Genomic DNA, 18172 nt, shown 5'->3' with positions numbered 1-18172 from the left:
GACTCTGTGCAGGCCAGTCAAGTTCCTGCACCCTAAACTCGCTTATCCATGTCTTTATGGACCTTGCTTTGTGCACTGGTCCTTGAGACCACCTTTGAGATGAATTAGAGCAGAGACTGCAAGCCAGGCCTTCTTGTCCATTATCAGTGCCTGACCTGACAAATGCGCTTTTGGACAAAAGGTCAAACATTCCCATAGACACACTCATAAACCTTGTGGACAGCCTTCTAAGAAGAATTAAAGCTGTTTTAGCTGCAAAGGGTGGGTCAATTCAATATTGAACCCTACAGACTAAGACGCCATTAAAGTTCATGTGCATGTAAAGGCACTTTTGACAAGATAGTATATTTGCAGTGGCAAAGGATGGGTAGAACAACCACACAATGCATATATGCTGATTCTTTGGGCCCCCGAGCACTACAAACTATTTATAGGGATGCCTGGGTGGGTTGGAAGGGGTTAAAGTTGACCTCCAGGCAATTGAAAATGCTAATTCATGTGCAGGTATGAAAAGTCTGGTCTTGGGGGCGTGGCCGGCAGCCGGAGTGGATGGCTGTGTGAAGAGGGAGCTCTGAGCTAAGAACCAGCATCCAGCGACTTCATAGGCCCTAGATATCTCCTAAATTCCTCCAGCAAGCCCCAGGCACACTCCGGTGGCTATGGGGAAACCAAAGAATGAGCGGAAGCTGCGGAAACTCACAGATTTCTACCCGCCGACAAGCACGCCTAAGGTCGCAAGATGGCGCCGAGGCCTCGGACTCACGGCGCGGACCGTGGCACAACGGGGAGCATGACGGCCCGGCTCTTAACCTTGGAGCGTCTGCATCCCAAGCTAGCAGTGGAGGATCCACACCGGGCCGCTCTCCCATTAACAGCCCACAGAAATCGTCCCAGAAGCGGTCCACCAACCACGAGTATGCAGGTGAGCTGGACGACCACTGTGACTCACAAAATAGCACTAGAGACTTCATTGAACAGATCAATGAGTTTCCCACCTCAGGGCTACCTCTTAGTGACACAGTGATGAAGGACATGTTGGTGACACTCGGGGATCGCTGCATAAGGATATGATGCTTTGCATTTCACAAATCAAGAATGATGTTACCTCTATGGGAGACAGAGTCAGCCATTTAGAAGACAAAATGGGTGAATTTACTGTTGCACACAACGAATTAGTAATGCACATAATGACACAGAAGAGGATATACAAGCCATGAGGTAAAAGATCGCAGATTCAGAGGACAGATCTCGTAGGAACAATATAAAGCTGCGGGGGGTGGAGGAATCTGTGCCCCCGGCTAGATTGCAGCACTATATCCAGGATTTCATAGCTGCCGTTTTACCTGACGTCCCAGACAGGGAGGTCATTGTGGATAGAGCTCACCGCCTTCCCAAACCCAAATTCTTACCTGAAAAAGTTCCAAGAGATGTGATTGCCCGTATATACTTTTTTCATGTTAAAGATGAACTTATGCGCTTTTCCAGGAAAAATCACCCTTTACCAGCTCCCTATTCAGACATCTCTGTGTATGCGAATCTGTCACAACATACCATGATGGCTCATAAAAATTTGTCCTCTATCACTAAGCTACTACAAAACCACAAAATCCCCTATCTCTGGGGGTTCCCCACCAAGCTTCTGATCACTAAGCATAACCGCACTCGTGTTATTAAAAACATGGAGGAAGGACTGGCTCTGGCCAGAAAATGGGACTTACTATCTGAGGATGCACATGTCCCATCGCCTAAACAAATACCTACTAGGATATCCCCTAAGTGGTGCACAACTTCTTGACTCAAACTACAGCGCTTGCACCCCTACCTTTTTGGTTCGCTTGGAGTTCATTCCCCCCCTTCTTGAAATAATACGAGATGTACTCGCACTTTGTGAATGTTTTCACTTTTTTACGTTTATGTTTTTGTTTCAGTTTTTCTTTTTACTTCTTTCTCTCATTTTTATTGTACCTGAGGAGCACTATGAAGAATCCGCCTTACTTCAAGACTGGATGTCCATTTCAAATGTCTTTCACAACACAGCTCTGACTTGGCTATATATTTCTGTTCCACCACTGCCATCTACAGGTAATATGATACCATTGCACTTGTATAATTTCAGATCATCATTATACATAGCAAACCCCATTTTTCCGGGATAATGACTTTGTCAATTGTCTCCATGAATGTTCATAGCTTGAACAGCCCTTTCAAGAGGTCTGCAATGTGGAGGGAAATTGACAAGCTTAAAGGAGAAGTACTTTGTGCACAAGAAACACATTTTATGGCTGCCAAACAGCCTAAATGTTCCCATAAAGCCTTCCCTCACATCTTCAATGCTCCTGCTCCAGTAAAAAAGAGGGGGGTTTCATAGCTATCAGACATACCGTCGCCTTCAAATTACATGAAGTAATATGTGACCCCAGTGGCAGGTATATTATTTTTATTTGTGACATGAACAGCTCTACATATACTTTAGTAAATCTCTATGCACCTAACAAAAGCCAAACCTCCTTCCTGAGATCCCTACTAAAAAAGGTGGACAGAGTTTAAAAAGGTTCCCTTATTTTCTGTGGGGACTTCAACAGCGTTTTGAATAAGCACATGGATTGCTCAGGTCAGAATCCTTATGATAGACAAGAACTTCAGTCTTTTTTATCTGAAAAAAATCTATATGATTCTTGGATGTGTATACATTCATCGGAGAAAGACTTTACTTACTACTCTTTCCCCCATCGGGCCTACTCGAGGATTGACCTCATTCTTTCTGATTTCAACCTACTTCAGAGGACTATATCAGCTACAATCCATTCAATCACATGGTCGGATCACGCTCCGGTTGCAATCGGCGCCTGTCGCCGTATTGCGTTCCACGCTGGAGCGCATACGGCGACCGCGCGATGACGTCATCGCCCGGCGCCACGTGCGTTCCAACTTGGAACGCGGAAGTTCCGAGCGTAATCAACGCTCCATTCGGCACATATGCCTCTCAGCTATAAACAGATTATTATTATTATTATTGTCAGCCGTAGCCGGCCACGCTACATAACTAAGGGTACCATCAATTCAGAAGACCCTGCACTACAGAATCCCAAGGCTGCTACTGGCTTACTGGAAACACTCATCCCTGCAAACTGATAAGTACTATTACTGCTCTAGAATTACTCAATTCTTATACCCTTTACAAAGTGCTGTATTTGGATATAGTATAATTATTAGTATCCTGCTGCTTAAGTTTACTTAGTGGTTCTTCAGCTGACAGCTCTGCAATATCTTAAAGGGACATACACTCTGGAACCATCTATAATTGCCTCTCTTACGCCAATGCTAGTTGCATACAGTATTTTCATATGCTACGTGCTTGACATGTGTTGTTAAATGTATACGGGCTTCCGCCCTAAAGTATTGAACATGTTCACTCTAACTTTTTTATGCTAAGGGTTGAAGGTATTTTATACCTGTTCCCTAAGTAGCCCAATGCATTCCTTTATGTAAAGTGATATGATGTAGAGAACCCCCAAACTCCTGTTCTCCGATTGGAGTGACGCCTGGGGTCCGGTACTGATAATCACTTGCATAGAGAAGTGCATTGGAAACTTTAATGCAGTTATGCTCATTCACGTTTACTGTAATCTTTCAACGCTACGGGTTGGAGGCATGTTGTAATACCACCACCTCCCCAAAGGTAGAAACTGACCTATTTAACTGCAGGCAGAAGGTACGTTTAACACTTCTCTCTAATCATCATAATTTCCTAAGACGCACAAAAGCCAAATTCTATGCTCAAGGCAACAAGGCATGTAAATTGCTGGCTAATTATATTTCCAGAAGGCAACAAAAATCAAATCTTACTTCCATTAGGGACCCACACACAGGTGTCTTGGAACATCACTCGGTCAGGATAGCTAATGCTTTTATGAAGTACTATAGGGATCTGTACAACTTGCAGTTAGACAGCACCACACCACAACCCACTGCACAAACCATCTCTACCTTTTTAGACTCGGTGTCCCTCCTGTCCATAACGGAAGAGGACCTAGCTGCACTTAATGCCCCAATTCTACCTAAAGAAATTTTAGACACCATACAAACATTGCCAAAAAATAAGTCACCTGGATCTGATGGATTTTCATCAGAATATTACAGAGCATTCTCACAGACCCTGGTCCCTTACCTGGGTATTTTGTTCAACAGCGCCGCCTCCTCAGTCTCTTTCCCTGAGGAAATGTTACAAGCTACAATTGTCACTTTACCAAAGCCAGGTAAGAAGCCGGATTCCCCACAAAATTTTTGACCCATCTCACTATTGAACACGGATTTAAAAATCTATGCCAAAATTTTAGCGAATCGGTTAGCCAAAATTACCCCTACTTTAGTGAAAGCGGATCAGGTGGGCTTTGTCAAGGGCAGACAAGCCCCAGATGGTACAAGGAGGCTGCTTAATCTTCTTCATATAGTAGAAACCAAAAAAATACCCACAGCAATTTTGGCGTTGGACACAGAAAAGGCTTTTGATAGGGTCCATTGGGGATACCTCAGAGCGACTCTACAAAAGTTTGGTCTTCAAGGGATGATCCTATCGGCAGTTTTAGCCTTATATTCTTTGCCCTCAGCCAGAGTCTTCTCGTCCAACGCCCTTTCAGACAAATGTTACATCTCCAATGGTACCCGCTAGGTATGTCCACTATCTCCCATAATTTTTACTTTAATGATGGAACCCCTGGCGGAGGCAATTAGGTCAGATGACAACATCACGGGAATCAAAGTTGCGAACCAAATGCATAAGATTGGTCTTTTTGCTGATGATGTGGTTCTAACACTCTCCAATCTGGCTTCTTCCCTGGCTAGAATTAGTACAGTTTTGCAGATTTATGGTGCAGTTTCTTATTATAAACTGAATGTTTACGAAATCTTGCTTGTTGCCCATCAACATGACCAAAAGACAAATATCCTTCCTAAAGGATAGATACCCATTTTAATGGATGACCAAAACTATTCCCTATTTGGGCATTAAATTGTCCTCGCCGACTTCATCCATGTATACAGCTAACTTTCCGGCCCTGATAGACACTGTAAAAACAGATTTACACCATATTGCCTCTTATGAACTCTCTTGGTTAGGCAGAATAGATGCCCTGAAAATGACTCTCCTGCCTAAACTAATTTATTATTTTAGGACAATTCCTATATGTTTACCAGAATCTTTTTTCAAGTTGATCGATAAGATGTTCAGGCAATTTATTTGGAAAAGTAAAATGTCTAGAATCCTATTCAAAAGCATAGATCCAATGGGGGGACGGGATTTCCAAATATACACATTTTACAAAATAGAGATCTCCCTTCATTATTATTAGCTAAATTGACCTTTATCTCTCCTCTACTACCTTCCATTGTGACGCCTGGGAAAAGTTCCATATGATCATGAATCCTGAATCTAAAATGCGTCAAGAAATAACCAATCTTAGAATTTATGAGTACCTGATTCTGAACCTTAATATACAGGTATGGCTGAAAGAGGGTATTCTTACTTATGGTGACTTACTGCTTTAAAATCCCACCTCTCATGCTTACGCTAGGGCCCAGATACAGCAGTTTCACTCCAACCAGCTGACTAGATCTTATAACTTTCACTGCAGTGCATGGAGATATTTGTTGTCTAAATATAATAGGCCCAAAGGCCTGTCGTGGTTTTATACTCTCATACAACACTATGATACCTTCACTAAAACCTCTAGCATGACAAACTGGGAAAAATACCTGGCATCCACCCATTCTCCGAAGAATGGAAAGATGCAATAAAAACCTGTTATAGATACTCTCACTGCACCAACCATTGGGACCTTATGTTGAAGATCTTGCACAGATCCAATCTTACGCCAGTAAGACTTTCCATGATCTACCACTTGGACTCCAGCCTATGCTGGAGACAATGTGGAACAAAGGGCAACATATATCACATACTGTGGGAATTAATTAAAAAATGTATTTCTTCTATTACTGGCTTCTTTGTGAAGCCGACTCCTCAATTGGCCCTCCTCACTCTGACTATTAGAAGCATAGAAAACCATACATTAATTGCCGCCAGGCTAACAATTACTTCCAAATGGAAATCTAATTTAGTTCCTAATACCACTGAAGTAATTAAAAGGGTTAACGTGCAACACTCTCATGAAAAACACTTTGCTATTCAATCCGACTCAGTACTTTCCTACAATAGCCAATGGGCTCCGTGGACATCTAGATTTTGCATTACAGTTTAGTTTTCCCAATTTAGTCTGACCTTCCTTATGGTACTACCGTTTGATATACTTGCCAAAGGGGGCAGTACAAGATATTATCTCTGCAGGGTGCCCAAACTTTTGCAGATGCCATTTTTTTGTTTTCTGTAATTTTGAAAGTGTAAATGATGGAAATAAAATCTAACTTTTTTTGACATATTATAAGAATGTCTAATCTGTAATTTGATGCCTTTTGGAGATGTTTCCATCTTTCCTTGGCTTCATTATGCACATTAATACAAATTTTTACCTGGGGTGCCCAAACTTTCGATCCCTACTGTATGTTGTATGTCGATTTACAATCTGTGCTTTGTATATCAATACTGTATTATTGTTTTTCTTTTCTGATAAAACTAATAAAATCATTTGAAAAGAAAAGTCTGGTCTTTGGCTCCATTCACACTAATGTGTTTTTTGGTGCATTTTGCAGAAATACAGGGAAATTTATTAACATGGTTTCCTATTTAACATGTTCACATCAATGCTTTTTTGTGCCTCTGCGTTTTTGGAAAGGGTCAGGGACTTTTTTTCCTGCAAAAAGCAGTGTTTTGCATGTAATAGAATTCAATGGACCCGCATCCAAAACGCAAGTACCGCGATTTTGCCGCAATTTGCGTTTTTTTTTTAAACCTGTTTATAGCTGGTTGTTAAAGGAAATGTAAAAAAAAAAGAAAAATTGCCGGCTAAAAAAAAAAAATCATAAATCGCGGTAAAAAAGCGTGTTGAAAAATGCAGCAAGCACCGCAAAAAGCATTGCAAAAACGCTCAAAAGCAACATGCATAGGTGTGAATCGAGCCTTTAGGCTGGCTGTATTGTCTGGCAGGGTTATTTAACCACTTAATCACCGCCTGCAGTCGAAATACGGCTGCAAAGCGGTTGCTTAACTCTGGAAGGACGTCCATGGACGTCCTCCCAGAATCGCGCCCAGAATCGGACCTGGCGCATCACGGATCACCAATGACGGAGCGATCACTTGTAAACAAAATGGCGTCATGTGATGACGCCGGTTCCTCCCTCCCCTCTCTATACCGAATGGTACAGTGTGAGAAGAGAGGGGGGGAGGGAGCAGATGCAGCACGAGTGCTGTGGGCTGGATCTGTGACACATGCAGTCACAGATCCAGCCAGCCATCCATCCCTGCTCAGCCATCCCTGCCCTATACTGTGCAATACTACACACCTATACTATGCAATACTCTGCAACACCCCACACTACTCTGCAATAAACCACACTACTCTGCAATACCCCACACTACTCTGCAATACCCCACACTACTCTGCAATACCCAAAAATACTCTGCAATACCCCACAATACTCTGCAATACCCTGCAACGTCGCCTATGGGGATTTTTAAGTAGCGAAGTTTGGCGCCATTCCACGAGCGTGTGCAATTTTGAAGGGTGACATGTTGGGTATCTATTTACTCGACGTAACTGCATCTTTCACATTTATGCAAAAGAATTAAGAAAAAATACTAAATTTGCTAAATTTTATAACAGAAATTCATTTTTTTTACAGAATTTTCAGTCTTTTTTCTCTCATAGCGCAAAAAATAAAAAACCCAACGGTGATTAAATATCACCAAAAGAAAGCTCTATTTGTGTGAAAAAAGGACGAAAATTTAATTTGGGTACAGTCATTCAAATTGTGAGAGCACCGAAAGCTGAAAATTGGTCTGGTTATTAAAGTGGAGGTTCCCCCTAAAAAAAAATTCTAACAATACATTCAGAAGACTGATTACACTGCGGGTAGGCTGGTCTTTTTTTTTTTTTTTTCGTACATACCTCGTTATCGCCGTTTCATCCCTCGGCTTCCGGGTATGATTCTTGCTGGACCTAGTTGATTGACGTTCCTCCGACCGGCGCATACTGCGTGTCACGACTTTCTGACAGAAGCCGAACGTCATTGCGCAGGCGCCGTTTGAGTAGGCTCTATACGGCGCCTGCGCATCGACGTTCTGCTTCTTTCGGAAAGTTTTGACGTCAAGTATGCGTCGGTCGGAGGAACGTCAATCAACTAGGAACGCCCAGCCCCACAAGAATCATACCCGGAAGCCGAGGGATGAAACGGCGATATCGAGGTATGTACGAAAAAAAAAAAAAAAAGACCAGCCTACCCGCAGTGTAATCAGTCTTCTGAATGTATTGTTAGAATTTTTTTTGAGGGGGAACTACCGCTTTAAGGGGGTTTACGTGCCCAGTGATGAAGTGGTTAAATCTCAGAACTGGATGAACAAAAATGCAAACCTTATGGCAGTTGAAACAGCCCATATATGTATTTTATCTGTGTATTTAGATCTTTTGCCCAGTGATATAATTCTAGAATTTAAAAGCCATGCCTTATGAAAACTGAGTAACGCTGTGTGTGTTTTCCTTTAGGGCCACCATTTTATGTCCCTGAATCTGATATAGAGCGACTGTTTGGTAAGTACTGTAGCTTCTGTGATATAAGTTTATGGCCTTTAAGAAAATACTCCTGCAAACATTAGTACAAGTATGCTGATCATCTTTTAATTATTTAGGCAGTAGGGGGTCTGTGTAGAGTCATGGGCGATCTTGTTTACCACCCATTTTAATTTTTATTTTATTTTTTACCGACTAACGTAACGTGCCTTTTCTGGATGTGCTTTAGGGCTCGTTCACAAAAAAATATTGTAGCTACAGTGAGACGGTGTTAGGGGCGGTATGATGTGCAATTCAATGCTCCTTTTTTTTTTTTCAACAAGGTTTATAAGAAGTGCACAAAAGTGAAACTTCATTTATGTCACTGTACAGCAGCATGGTTTCCTGCACTGCTGTACAGTGATATGTGATCCTGTCCAGTGCACTGTGATAAAATGCAACATGTCTGCATTATAACACTGATCACTGCAGCGCAGCTCCAGGTTGCGTTGCGGTGTGAATAGGATACATAGCAAAACAATTGTTTTCTGGGTTTCGAAGCGTAGGCTGATGTTTTTCCATTGCGGAATGCGTGAATTGGCCCTTTTATAGTTTTAAACAAAAATGTAAACACTTGAAACCAAAGTCATGTTCCTTTATATGCTTCCAGGTTCTGCCTGCAGTTATAAACTGTTGAAGAAAATTGATGCACTTACTGAAAACAAGCGAAAGTGCAGACTTGATTACTACTATCAAAAAATATACCTTGTGACACCAAAATCTAATTCGTAATACATTTTAAACATTTAAAGCGGAACCAAACCCATCGATTTAACGGTTTAAAAGTTACATTCCCAGAACTTTCCGGGACTGTAATTGTCACAGTTGCTTGAACTCTCAACTAAACTGTCAAACCCTCAAATGGCTGGTGTCATAACTGATCACATATGCAGCATCATGGCAGTTGAAGATCAATCAAAGGCCAAGATGACCGCTTTCTTGGCTGAAAACGATAGGAGGGTTTAGTTCTGCTTTAAGTGGGGGTGTGTTGTGAATGTCAATAGATTTCAGGTTACTACTAGAGTTGAGCGAACCCGAACTGTAAAGTTCGGGTTCGGTACGGACTTTGGGTTTTTCCCGAACCCGAATAATTGGAAAAAGTTTGGGTCCGGGTTCGGAGTTCGGGAAAAAAAAATGCTCGGAGGTCCCCGCAAATTCAATAACCAGACCCTTTAGGTCTGGTATGGATATTAAGGGGAACCCCGCCGTCAATTTAAAAAAAAAAATGACGTGCGGTTCCCCCTAAATATCCATAACCAGACCCGTTATCTGAGCACGTTGACCTGGCCGGCCGCAGAAAAGAGGGGGGGACAGAGTGCGGCCCCCCCCCCCTCTCCTGAACCGCACTAGGCCACATGCCCTCAACATTGGGAGGGTGCTTTGGGGTGCCCCCCAAAGCACCTTGTCCCCATGTTGATGGGGACAAGGGTCTCATCCCCACAACCCTTGCCCGGTGGTTGTGGGGGTATGCGGGTGGGAGGCTTATCAGAATCTGGAAGACCCCTTTAACAAAGGGGACCCCCCCTGTGTGAAATGGTAATGGGGTACACTGTACCCCTACCATTTCACGAAGAAAGTGTAAATTCTTGTAAAAAAAAAAAACACACACCGTAGAATAAAGTCCTTTATTAATAGAAAAAAAAAAAGAAAAAAACTCCAGCGGTGATAATCCACTGGTTCCCGGCTTCCTGCTCCAGCGACGGGTGATCTCCAGTGATGAGAAGATCCATCCATCCAGAGCGCAGCATCGCCGACCTCCTCTCACCGCTGGACACAGCCCAACGAGACGCGCTGAAGCTGTGACATTACTTATATAGGCAAGGCAGGGCCACCCGTCACGTGACCCCGCACCCTCTGACGCACCCTCTGCTACGTCACTGGGGAAGCCCAGGAAGAGGGAAGACTGGGCTTACCCAGTGATGTAGCAGAGGGTGACGGGTGGCCCTGCCTCCCCTATATAAGTAATGTCACAGCTTCAGCGCGTCATTCGCTGGGCTGTGTCCAGCGGTGAGAGGAGGTCGGCGATGCTGCGCTCTGGATGGATGGATCTTCTAATCGCTGGAGATCACCCACACCCGTTGCTGGATCAGGACAACGTTGGAGCAGGAAGCCGGGAACGAGTGGATTATCACCGCTGGAGTTTTTTTCTTTTATTAATAAAGGACTTTATTCTACGGTGTGTGTGTTTTTTTTTTTTTTTTTTACAAGAATTTACACTTCCTTCGTGAAATGGTAGGGGTACAGTGTACCCCATTACCATTTTACACAGGGGGGGGTCAGGATCTGGGGGTCCCCTTTGTTAAAGGGGTCTTCCAGATTCTGATAAGCCTCCCACCCGCATACCCCCACAACCACCGGGCAAGGGTTGTGGAGATGAGACCCTTGTCCCCATCAACATGGGGACAAGGTGCTTTGGAGGGCACCCCAAAGCACCCTCCCAATGTTAAGGGCATGTGGCCTGGTGCGGTTCAGGAGAGGGGGAGGGCGCACTCTGTCCCCCCCTCTTTTCTGCGGCCGACCAGGTCAACGTGCTTGGATAACGGGTCTGGTTATGGATATTTAGGGGGAACCGCCGTCATTTTTTTTTTAAATTGACGGCAGGGTTCCCCTTAATATCCATACCAGACCTGAAGGGTCTGGTTATGGACATTTAGGGGGAACCGCACGTCATTTTTTTTTTTAAATTGACGGCGGGGTTCCCCTTAATATCTATACCAGACCTAAAGGGTCTGGTTATTGAATTTGCGGGGACCTCCGCGCATTTTTTTTCCTAAAAGTCCGTGTCCCATTGACTACAATGGGGTTCGGAGTTCGGGCTCGGGTTCCCGAACCCGAACTTTTTTTTTAAAGTTCGAGTTCGGACCCGAACATCCAGGTGTCCGCTCAACTCTAGTTACTACCACTTGTAATATCTTTACTTTCCTAATTAATAATTTGATGGCTAAATTGTATGATCTTCACGTCAGGTATAAATTTCTAAATTGTAAAAATGTCCGTATTGTTTCATTAGCATCTATATTTTTCACTGTATGTAAGCTGTTATACTAATATACACTCACACAATCGAGTGAGTCATTTTAAGATGTTCCAAACCAATGTACTTCTACTCTTTTTAAAAGCCAATCTTCTTAAAGTAAATATGTTAGAACTATTAAAGCCCAACTCTGAGTAAAAATGTTATTGTTATTACCGCACCAGCTATGTAGGAAAGAGGTAATAATAGGTATGCTGTGTTTGCAGTGCTGCTGTATAGTAGTAATCATAATCATACCCCATCATAAGCCCACTTCACTGGACTTCTGGGTTCTGCGAGCAGGAGAGCAGCGGCTAACAACCATGAATGTCTCCGATTGCACCACACCCCTTTTTCACTTCATACCCATTCACAAAAAGCCTTGTATTTTGTCACAGAATACAAGGCATTCTGTGGTGGGAGGACAAGAAATTAGGTGCATCTTTGCCCCTCCCTCTCTCGTTTAAATTCTATGCTCTGATCTACTGAGGAAGCGGCAAAAATAGTGCAAAGCCGTTCGGGCTCTATGTATGCTGCCTAACCTAGTATTTCTAAAAATTTCAAATAGCTGCTACAGATGATTTATGGTTGCAATTGTTATCACTTTTACCTGTCCTTTAATACTAATTTTAAGTAATTTCTGTACTGGAATGTACTTCTGGACCTTCTGTCAATGATACTATTGTACACTGTATGCTGACAATGTTCTGTTTATATTCAACAAACTCAATAAAAAATGGATAACCTGATATCCTGGTAATGTCTAGTTCTTATTGGGTATATAGCATGGAAATATGAAAGGTGTATTCACCTCTACAAATACACACGATCGGACTTCCAACCAACTTTTCAATGGATTTTGGTCCGAAGGGCGTTGGCTGTGAACTTGGTATGCATACACACGCCCCAACATTTTCAGCCAACATTCACCAAATCACGTGTTTTTTCAGCTCTTTACCGCCACCCTTTGGGCAACTTCTGCGATTGTTTTCTGATGTTTAGCATTGGTTCTGAGCATGCGTGTTTGTACTTTGGACTTTAGTTGGGTGGATAAACCAACGTAACAGATTTATTGCCCAACAATTGGTGAGCATGAAGAGCCAACTTTTGTTGTCGTTAATTCAGCCAATAATTGTCTGATGGATCATACACACGATCGGATTATCAGCACAACACAACCATCAGACAATTATGGCCATAAAGTTGGATCATGTGTACGAGGCTTCTGACTTACCTGATGATAGTATTTTTTCTGCTATAAGCGACACAACAGTATGTTTATAATAATAAAGTCAATTTAAAACCAATTACTAAACTCGTATATAAGCTTTAACATGTTAATATTATTTCAAAACATGCTTTCACACATTTTAAATATGCAGCTTTCATTAAAAAAAAAAACCTGGTGATCCTTTCATAAAGATTGTTTTTAAAATAATTCTTGTTATGGAGTGACAACTCTTTCAATTCTGCTGCTAATTTATCCCTGGTGGAGATTATAAGCAGCCATGTTGACACAAATTGCAGAAGCAAGGTGCACAACTGTCTCTGTCAGGAAGCTAGTCCAGAATAATATGTAGAGGATGCTAGAGCAATGCATGTAGACAAGAAATGGTTGAAAAAAGACTGGAGAAGATCAGCGCAGGAATGCAAGAAAAAATGAAAACAAAAAATGTCCCATAATTTTTTTATTTTAATGGCAATTATTTATGATACACAGTGCTTTAGGAAATTACGTGTTCTCTAGTTGGGGTTTCGATACAGTATACTTTACATTTTACAATTTTTTTAACTTTTAAAAGACCACCATTATCAAGATAAAAAAAGCACACCAGAACTGGGAATGGTGAACAATTCTCTTTCCTTGTGATTTACAATCGGTTGCACATAGAGACTTTCAGATCTTACTTATTATGTAGCAGATAAATGGTGAACATACATTTCATATCTTCAAGGTAGATGACAGCTAAACAAACAATATATCTTTATTGTACAGTGCAGGACACAGTGCTTGTATTCATAAACCATGTTTTATATACAGGCTACCTTCAGGTAATTGGACACTGGCAAACAAACTTGCTAGGGCTGCCCCTAGTGCATGCTCATTAAAAAGTATGGGAATGGGGGGGCGTGGTCTAGCCGGGACTGAAGATGGCTGCTTAGTTTGATAGCTCCCGCTACTACGGACCTAAATTAGCTGAAAGGAGCGCCGGTAAGCTGCTTTTTTGGGTCGAAAAGACTACGTCGGGGACCCGACTACTCCCAGGCACAATTTGAGTGATTAGCGGCATTTTCTGGGAAAAATTGATAGAGATACAGCTTCTTGTTACATTACTACGGAAGCACATTGACTTTAATGATGGAGACCCAGTTGGGATTATCACACCCGCAAACTATTCCCGAGGGAATACTACCCTTGAATAATGACCGCGATATCGGTACATTTCAGGATTTGACACAAAGACCCAATCTGGGTGATCTCCACTCGATAGCAGCTGATATAAAAACGACGTTGACAGCCGCCATTGCTGAACTTAGCATTGAAGTACGCGCAGTCACAGCGCGAGTTGTAGAGGTAGAGAAAACAACTGCGCAACAGGGTGCTGCACTGCGACATGTAAACCGCAAAGTGGACAATCATACCCTTCACCTGAGAGACCTCCACCGTCAGGTGGAAGATTTGGAGAACCGAAATCGACGCCATAATTTGAGGATTCGGGGTCTTCCAGAAAGTGTGGAAAATGATAGACTTACACCTGTCATTTTGAGCATATTCAATAATCTTTTGGGACGCCCCCCGATAACTGCGATTAAAATGGAACGCATCCACAGAGCCCTCAGACCCAGAGGAAGAGCTGCTGACCCGCCAAGGGATGTTATCTGCTGCTTATGCGATTTCCAGCTCAAAGAAGAGATTTTAAGGAATGCCAAACTCCGCTCCAAATGTATATATGAAGGCACATTAATCCAAATATATCAGGATTTATCGCATATAACACTCCAACATAGAAGAGATTTGAAGCCCCTTCTTGAAGCACTGCGCAGCAAAAATATTATCTATCGCTGGAAATTCCCATTTGGTTTACTGGCAACTAATCAGGGTCAGTCAGCCCTGTTAAAAGTGCCTGAGGATCTGATTCATTTCTGCGCTGCAATGAATATCCCTTATTTGGATGTACCCGACTGGTACGCGGACTTCAGATTTAAATCTTACAGAAAGGACAATACATGTGATGAACCGATGGATGCTGCTCCAACCAGATTCAGAAGACGTCGCTCATTGTCTGCAGAGAAGATAAACACCTCTTCACAGGCTCAGCCCCCTGATATTCAATCACCCAGCTCATCGGAAATCTAGGAGGGAATATTGAGGACTTTCTCTGTATTTTTATTTAATATTTTTGCATATTGTCTTTTAAGATGCTTTCGGAAATGCTGCCTTAATTGTTTTAGTTATTCTCTTTTACCTAATACTACTATATTTATAGACACTAGTATGCCTAAGTTACATATTGATGTCTTGATCTCACTCCTAGATATGTAATTGCTCTGTTACATGTGTGAAACTCTGTAGGACGCATCTAATGTTAGAAATCTTTTTCTGTTATAGTCTTGGATAGCAATATTTACTATATATACAACAGGGAAGTATGTTTCACACAGATACATGATCTTATTGTTGTTTAATTTGCCTCCTTGTTTTTGTAATTGATACATTAAATTGTATCTTTATTGATGTTAGAATTTTGTTTGCAGCTGATTACAATTCTTTGCTTGTTATTCTGTTATAAAGTAACAGGTCCTATCTCTAAGAAATGTCATGAGGCAATGATTTTTGTGTAAGTTTCAGTCATATTTAGTAGCAGTGATTTTTCCACAATGTATCTAGGCTCCTAGTAGTTTAACAACATTGGTGCCAGACTAAATATTACTGTGCCCTGTACGCTTCTGTTTTTTTTTGAAAGGTATTTACACCGGTCTCTTTTTTCTTATTAATAAATAACAGGACGAGTCCGTAGGGGCGGGTAGCTTGACGATTCTGCGATCTGTTTTGGTCCAGTTTCATTCCAACCCCCAAATAGCGGAATCCTCCGTCCTCAGTCCTATTGGATTTGTGACGGGGAAATTCCACTATATCTTTAACTAGTTCTACTTCCCTAAAGGGTAGTTTTTGTTTAATCTTATTTATATATTTTTTGTTTTTTTATTTATTTATTTATTTATTTATTTTTCTATTTTTGTTCGTTATTCGGACCACTTATATATTTACATTACTCTCGTTTCAAACCGGTGGTCATCTCCAAAGGGTTTTTTTTTTTTTTCTTCTCAATCTCAATACCTAGCTTAATTACCCCCCGTTGATATTTCTTTCCTTGTAACGCCTACTCCTTCTGCTATAATGGCTACTTCAGATAAAATCTCATCAAACCAGCTACAAAAAGTTAAATTTTATTCCCTGAACGTAAAGGGCCTTAATGTACCTGAAAAAAGGTCAAAGTTGTTATTGATGCTCAAAAGATCAAAAGCTGATATTGTACTGATTCAAGAGACTCATTTTAAGACTAATGATTTGCCAACGTTTACAGATAAAAGATTCCCTCAAATTATTAACTCTACCACAGCAGACTCTAAAACGAAAGGGGTATCTATTTTAATTTCTAAGAGTTGTCCTTTTAAATTACTAGACACAGAAATTGACAAAGAAGGCAGGTTCCTATTTATCAAGGGATCTCTTTATAACGCACCTATCACAATTGCCAATATATATGCTCCGAATAAGCTACAAGCTCCTTTCTTTGTACGAACATTAGAACTACTTGACTCTTTTGCGGCCGGCATGCTCATTGTCGGGGGAGATTTTAATTTAGCTCTTAATCCCCTTTTAGATACTTCTTCTGGATCCTCTAAAATTTCTTACAAGACTTTGAAAGTAATTAAAAATGCTTTGCACAAATTATCACTACACGATACATGGCGTACCCTGCACCCAGACTGTAAAGATTTCACATTTTATTCAAATCCCCACAATACATATTCGAGGTTGGATTATTTTTTAATTTCTCAAAAACACCTAGATACCCTCTTGGAGGCCACGATAGAACCTATGGTTATTTCTGACCATAATCCAATAACTATGTCTTTAACCTTCAAGGAAAAACCTGTAGTCCCTCCACTTTGGAAACTTGACAACTCTCTACTTAATGACGCTGGCAATGTATCGATATTGGGTACTAGAATTGCCCATTATTTCACTGAAAATGATTCAGAGGATGTTCATCCTATGAACGTATGGTTGGCTCACAAATGCGTGCTTAGAGGGGAATTGATTTCTATGGCTGCTAGAAGGAATAAATTAAGACAGGCTTGCATTAAAAATCTCACGGACAGAATCAATTACTTGGAAAGACAACATAAGCAATCATTGGCTATGGATTCTCTCTCTGAACTTTTGAAAGTTAGGGAAGAGCTTCTTTTACTACTGGAAAAGAAGATAAAACGTAACTTGAATTTCTCACGTAGAATCTTTTATGAATTTGGCAACAAAAGCAGTAAACTTCTAGCTAATTCTATTAATTCAAAAAATGTGAATAAACACAATAACATATATTCTGTCTCGGATTCTACGGGGAAATTACATACTAACTCCGCTGACATAGCACACCAATTCCAAGTATTTTATTCAAAACTATATAATTTACCCACAGTTCCGACACCACAAGATTCACCTGATAGGCATGACTTGATCTCTGATTTTCTGAAATCATATAGTCCTAAACCCATAAATTCGGAGTTAGCTAGTGATCTGGAAAGACCATTAGATTCCTCTGAAGTCTTTTCTGCTCTTAAACAGCTTAACACGGGCAAGAGCCCAGGACCTGACGGTTATACAGTTAATTATTATAAAACTTTCCAAGATATAATTATTCCGAATTTTTTAAAGGCTTTCAACTCAATTCCTGCTCCCCCAACTATTACTAAGAATCTATTAGAAGCCCACATAGCAGTAATCCCTAAACCTGATAAGGATGCAAAGCTAGTTTCCAACTATAGACCCATTTCACTCCTAAATGTGGATATTAAATTGTACGCTAAAATAATCGCCAATCGCTTACTGCCCCTATTACCTGGTCTTATCTCCCTGGACCAGGTAGGATTTATACCTGGCAGGGAGGCAAGGGACAATACCACAAAAGCAATTCTAATTCAAAATTGGCTTCAGAACACTAAATCACCAGGATTTTTGTTGTCCCTTGACGCAGAGAAAGCCTTCGACAGGATAGCGTGGGATTACATGCATGCAGCTTTAAAAGCTCTAGGCATAAAAGATCGTTTGCTTCAATTTATTCAATTACTGTACTCATCACCAATGGCCAAAGTTAAAGTTAATGGCGCACTGTCGGGGGCTTTCTCTGTGTCAAATGGTACAAGACAGGGATGCCCACTG

General features: G+C 41.4%; 1 protein-coding gene across 1 annotated transcript in view; it reads left to right on the top strand.

Moving 5' to 3' along the window:
• Window positions 1-9809, top strand: part of LOC120940750 (thiopurine S-methyltransferase-like) — a 73983-nt gene extending 64174 nt beyond the window's left edge. The window contains exons 8-9 of the mRNA XM_040353776.1: window positions 8652-8696; window positions 9325-9809. Coding sequence (XP_040209710.1) covers window positions 8652-8696; window positions 9325-9446 — 167 coding nt within the window. The 3' untranslated portion in view covers window positions 9447-9809. The remainder of the gene's footprint in view (window positions 1-8651; window positions 8697-9324) is intronic.
• The last annotated feature ends 8363 nt before the right edge of the window (window positions 9810-18172 follow it).

This window comes from Rana temporaria, chromosome 5 (assembly GCF_905171775.1).
Source record: "Rana temporaria chromosome 5, aRanTem1.1, whole genome shotgun sequence".
Classification (NCBI taxonomy): domain Eukaryota; kingdom Metazoa; phylum Chordata; class Amphibia; order Anura; family Ranidae; genus Rana; species Rana temporaria.
The sequence above is the reverse complement of the archived record's forward strand: the minus strand, read 5'-3'. Positions and strand labels throughout refer to the sequence as shown.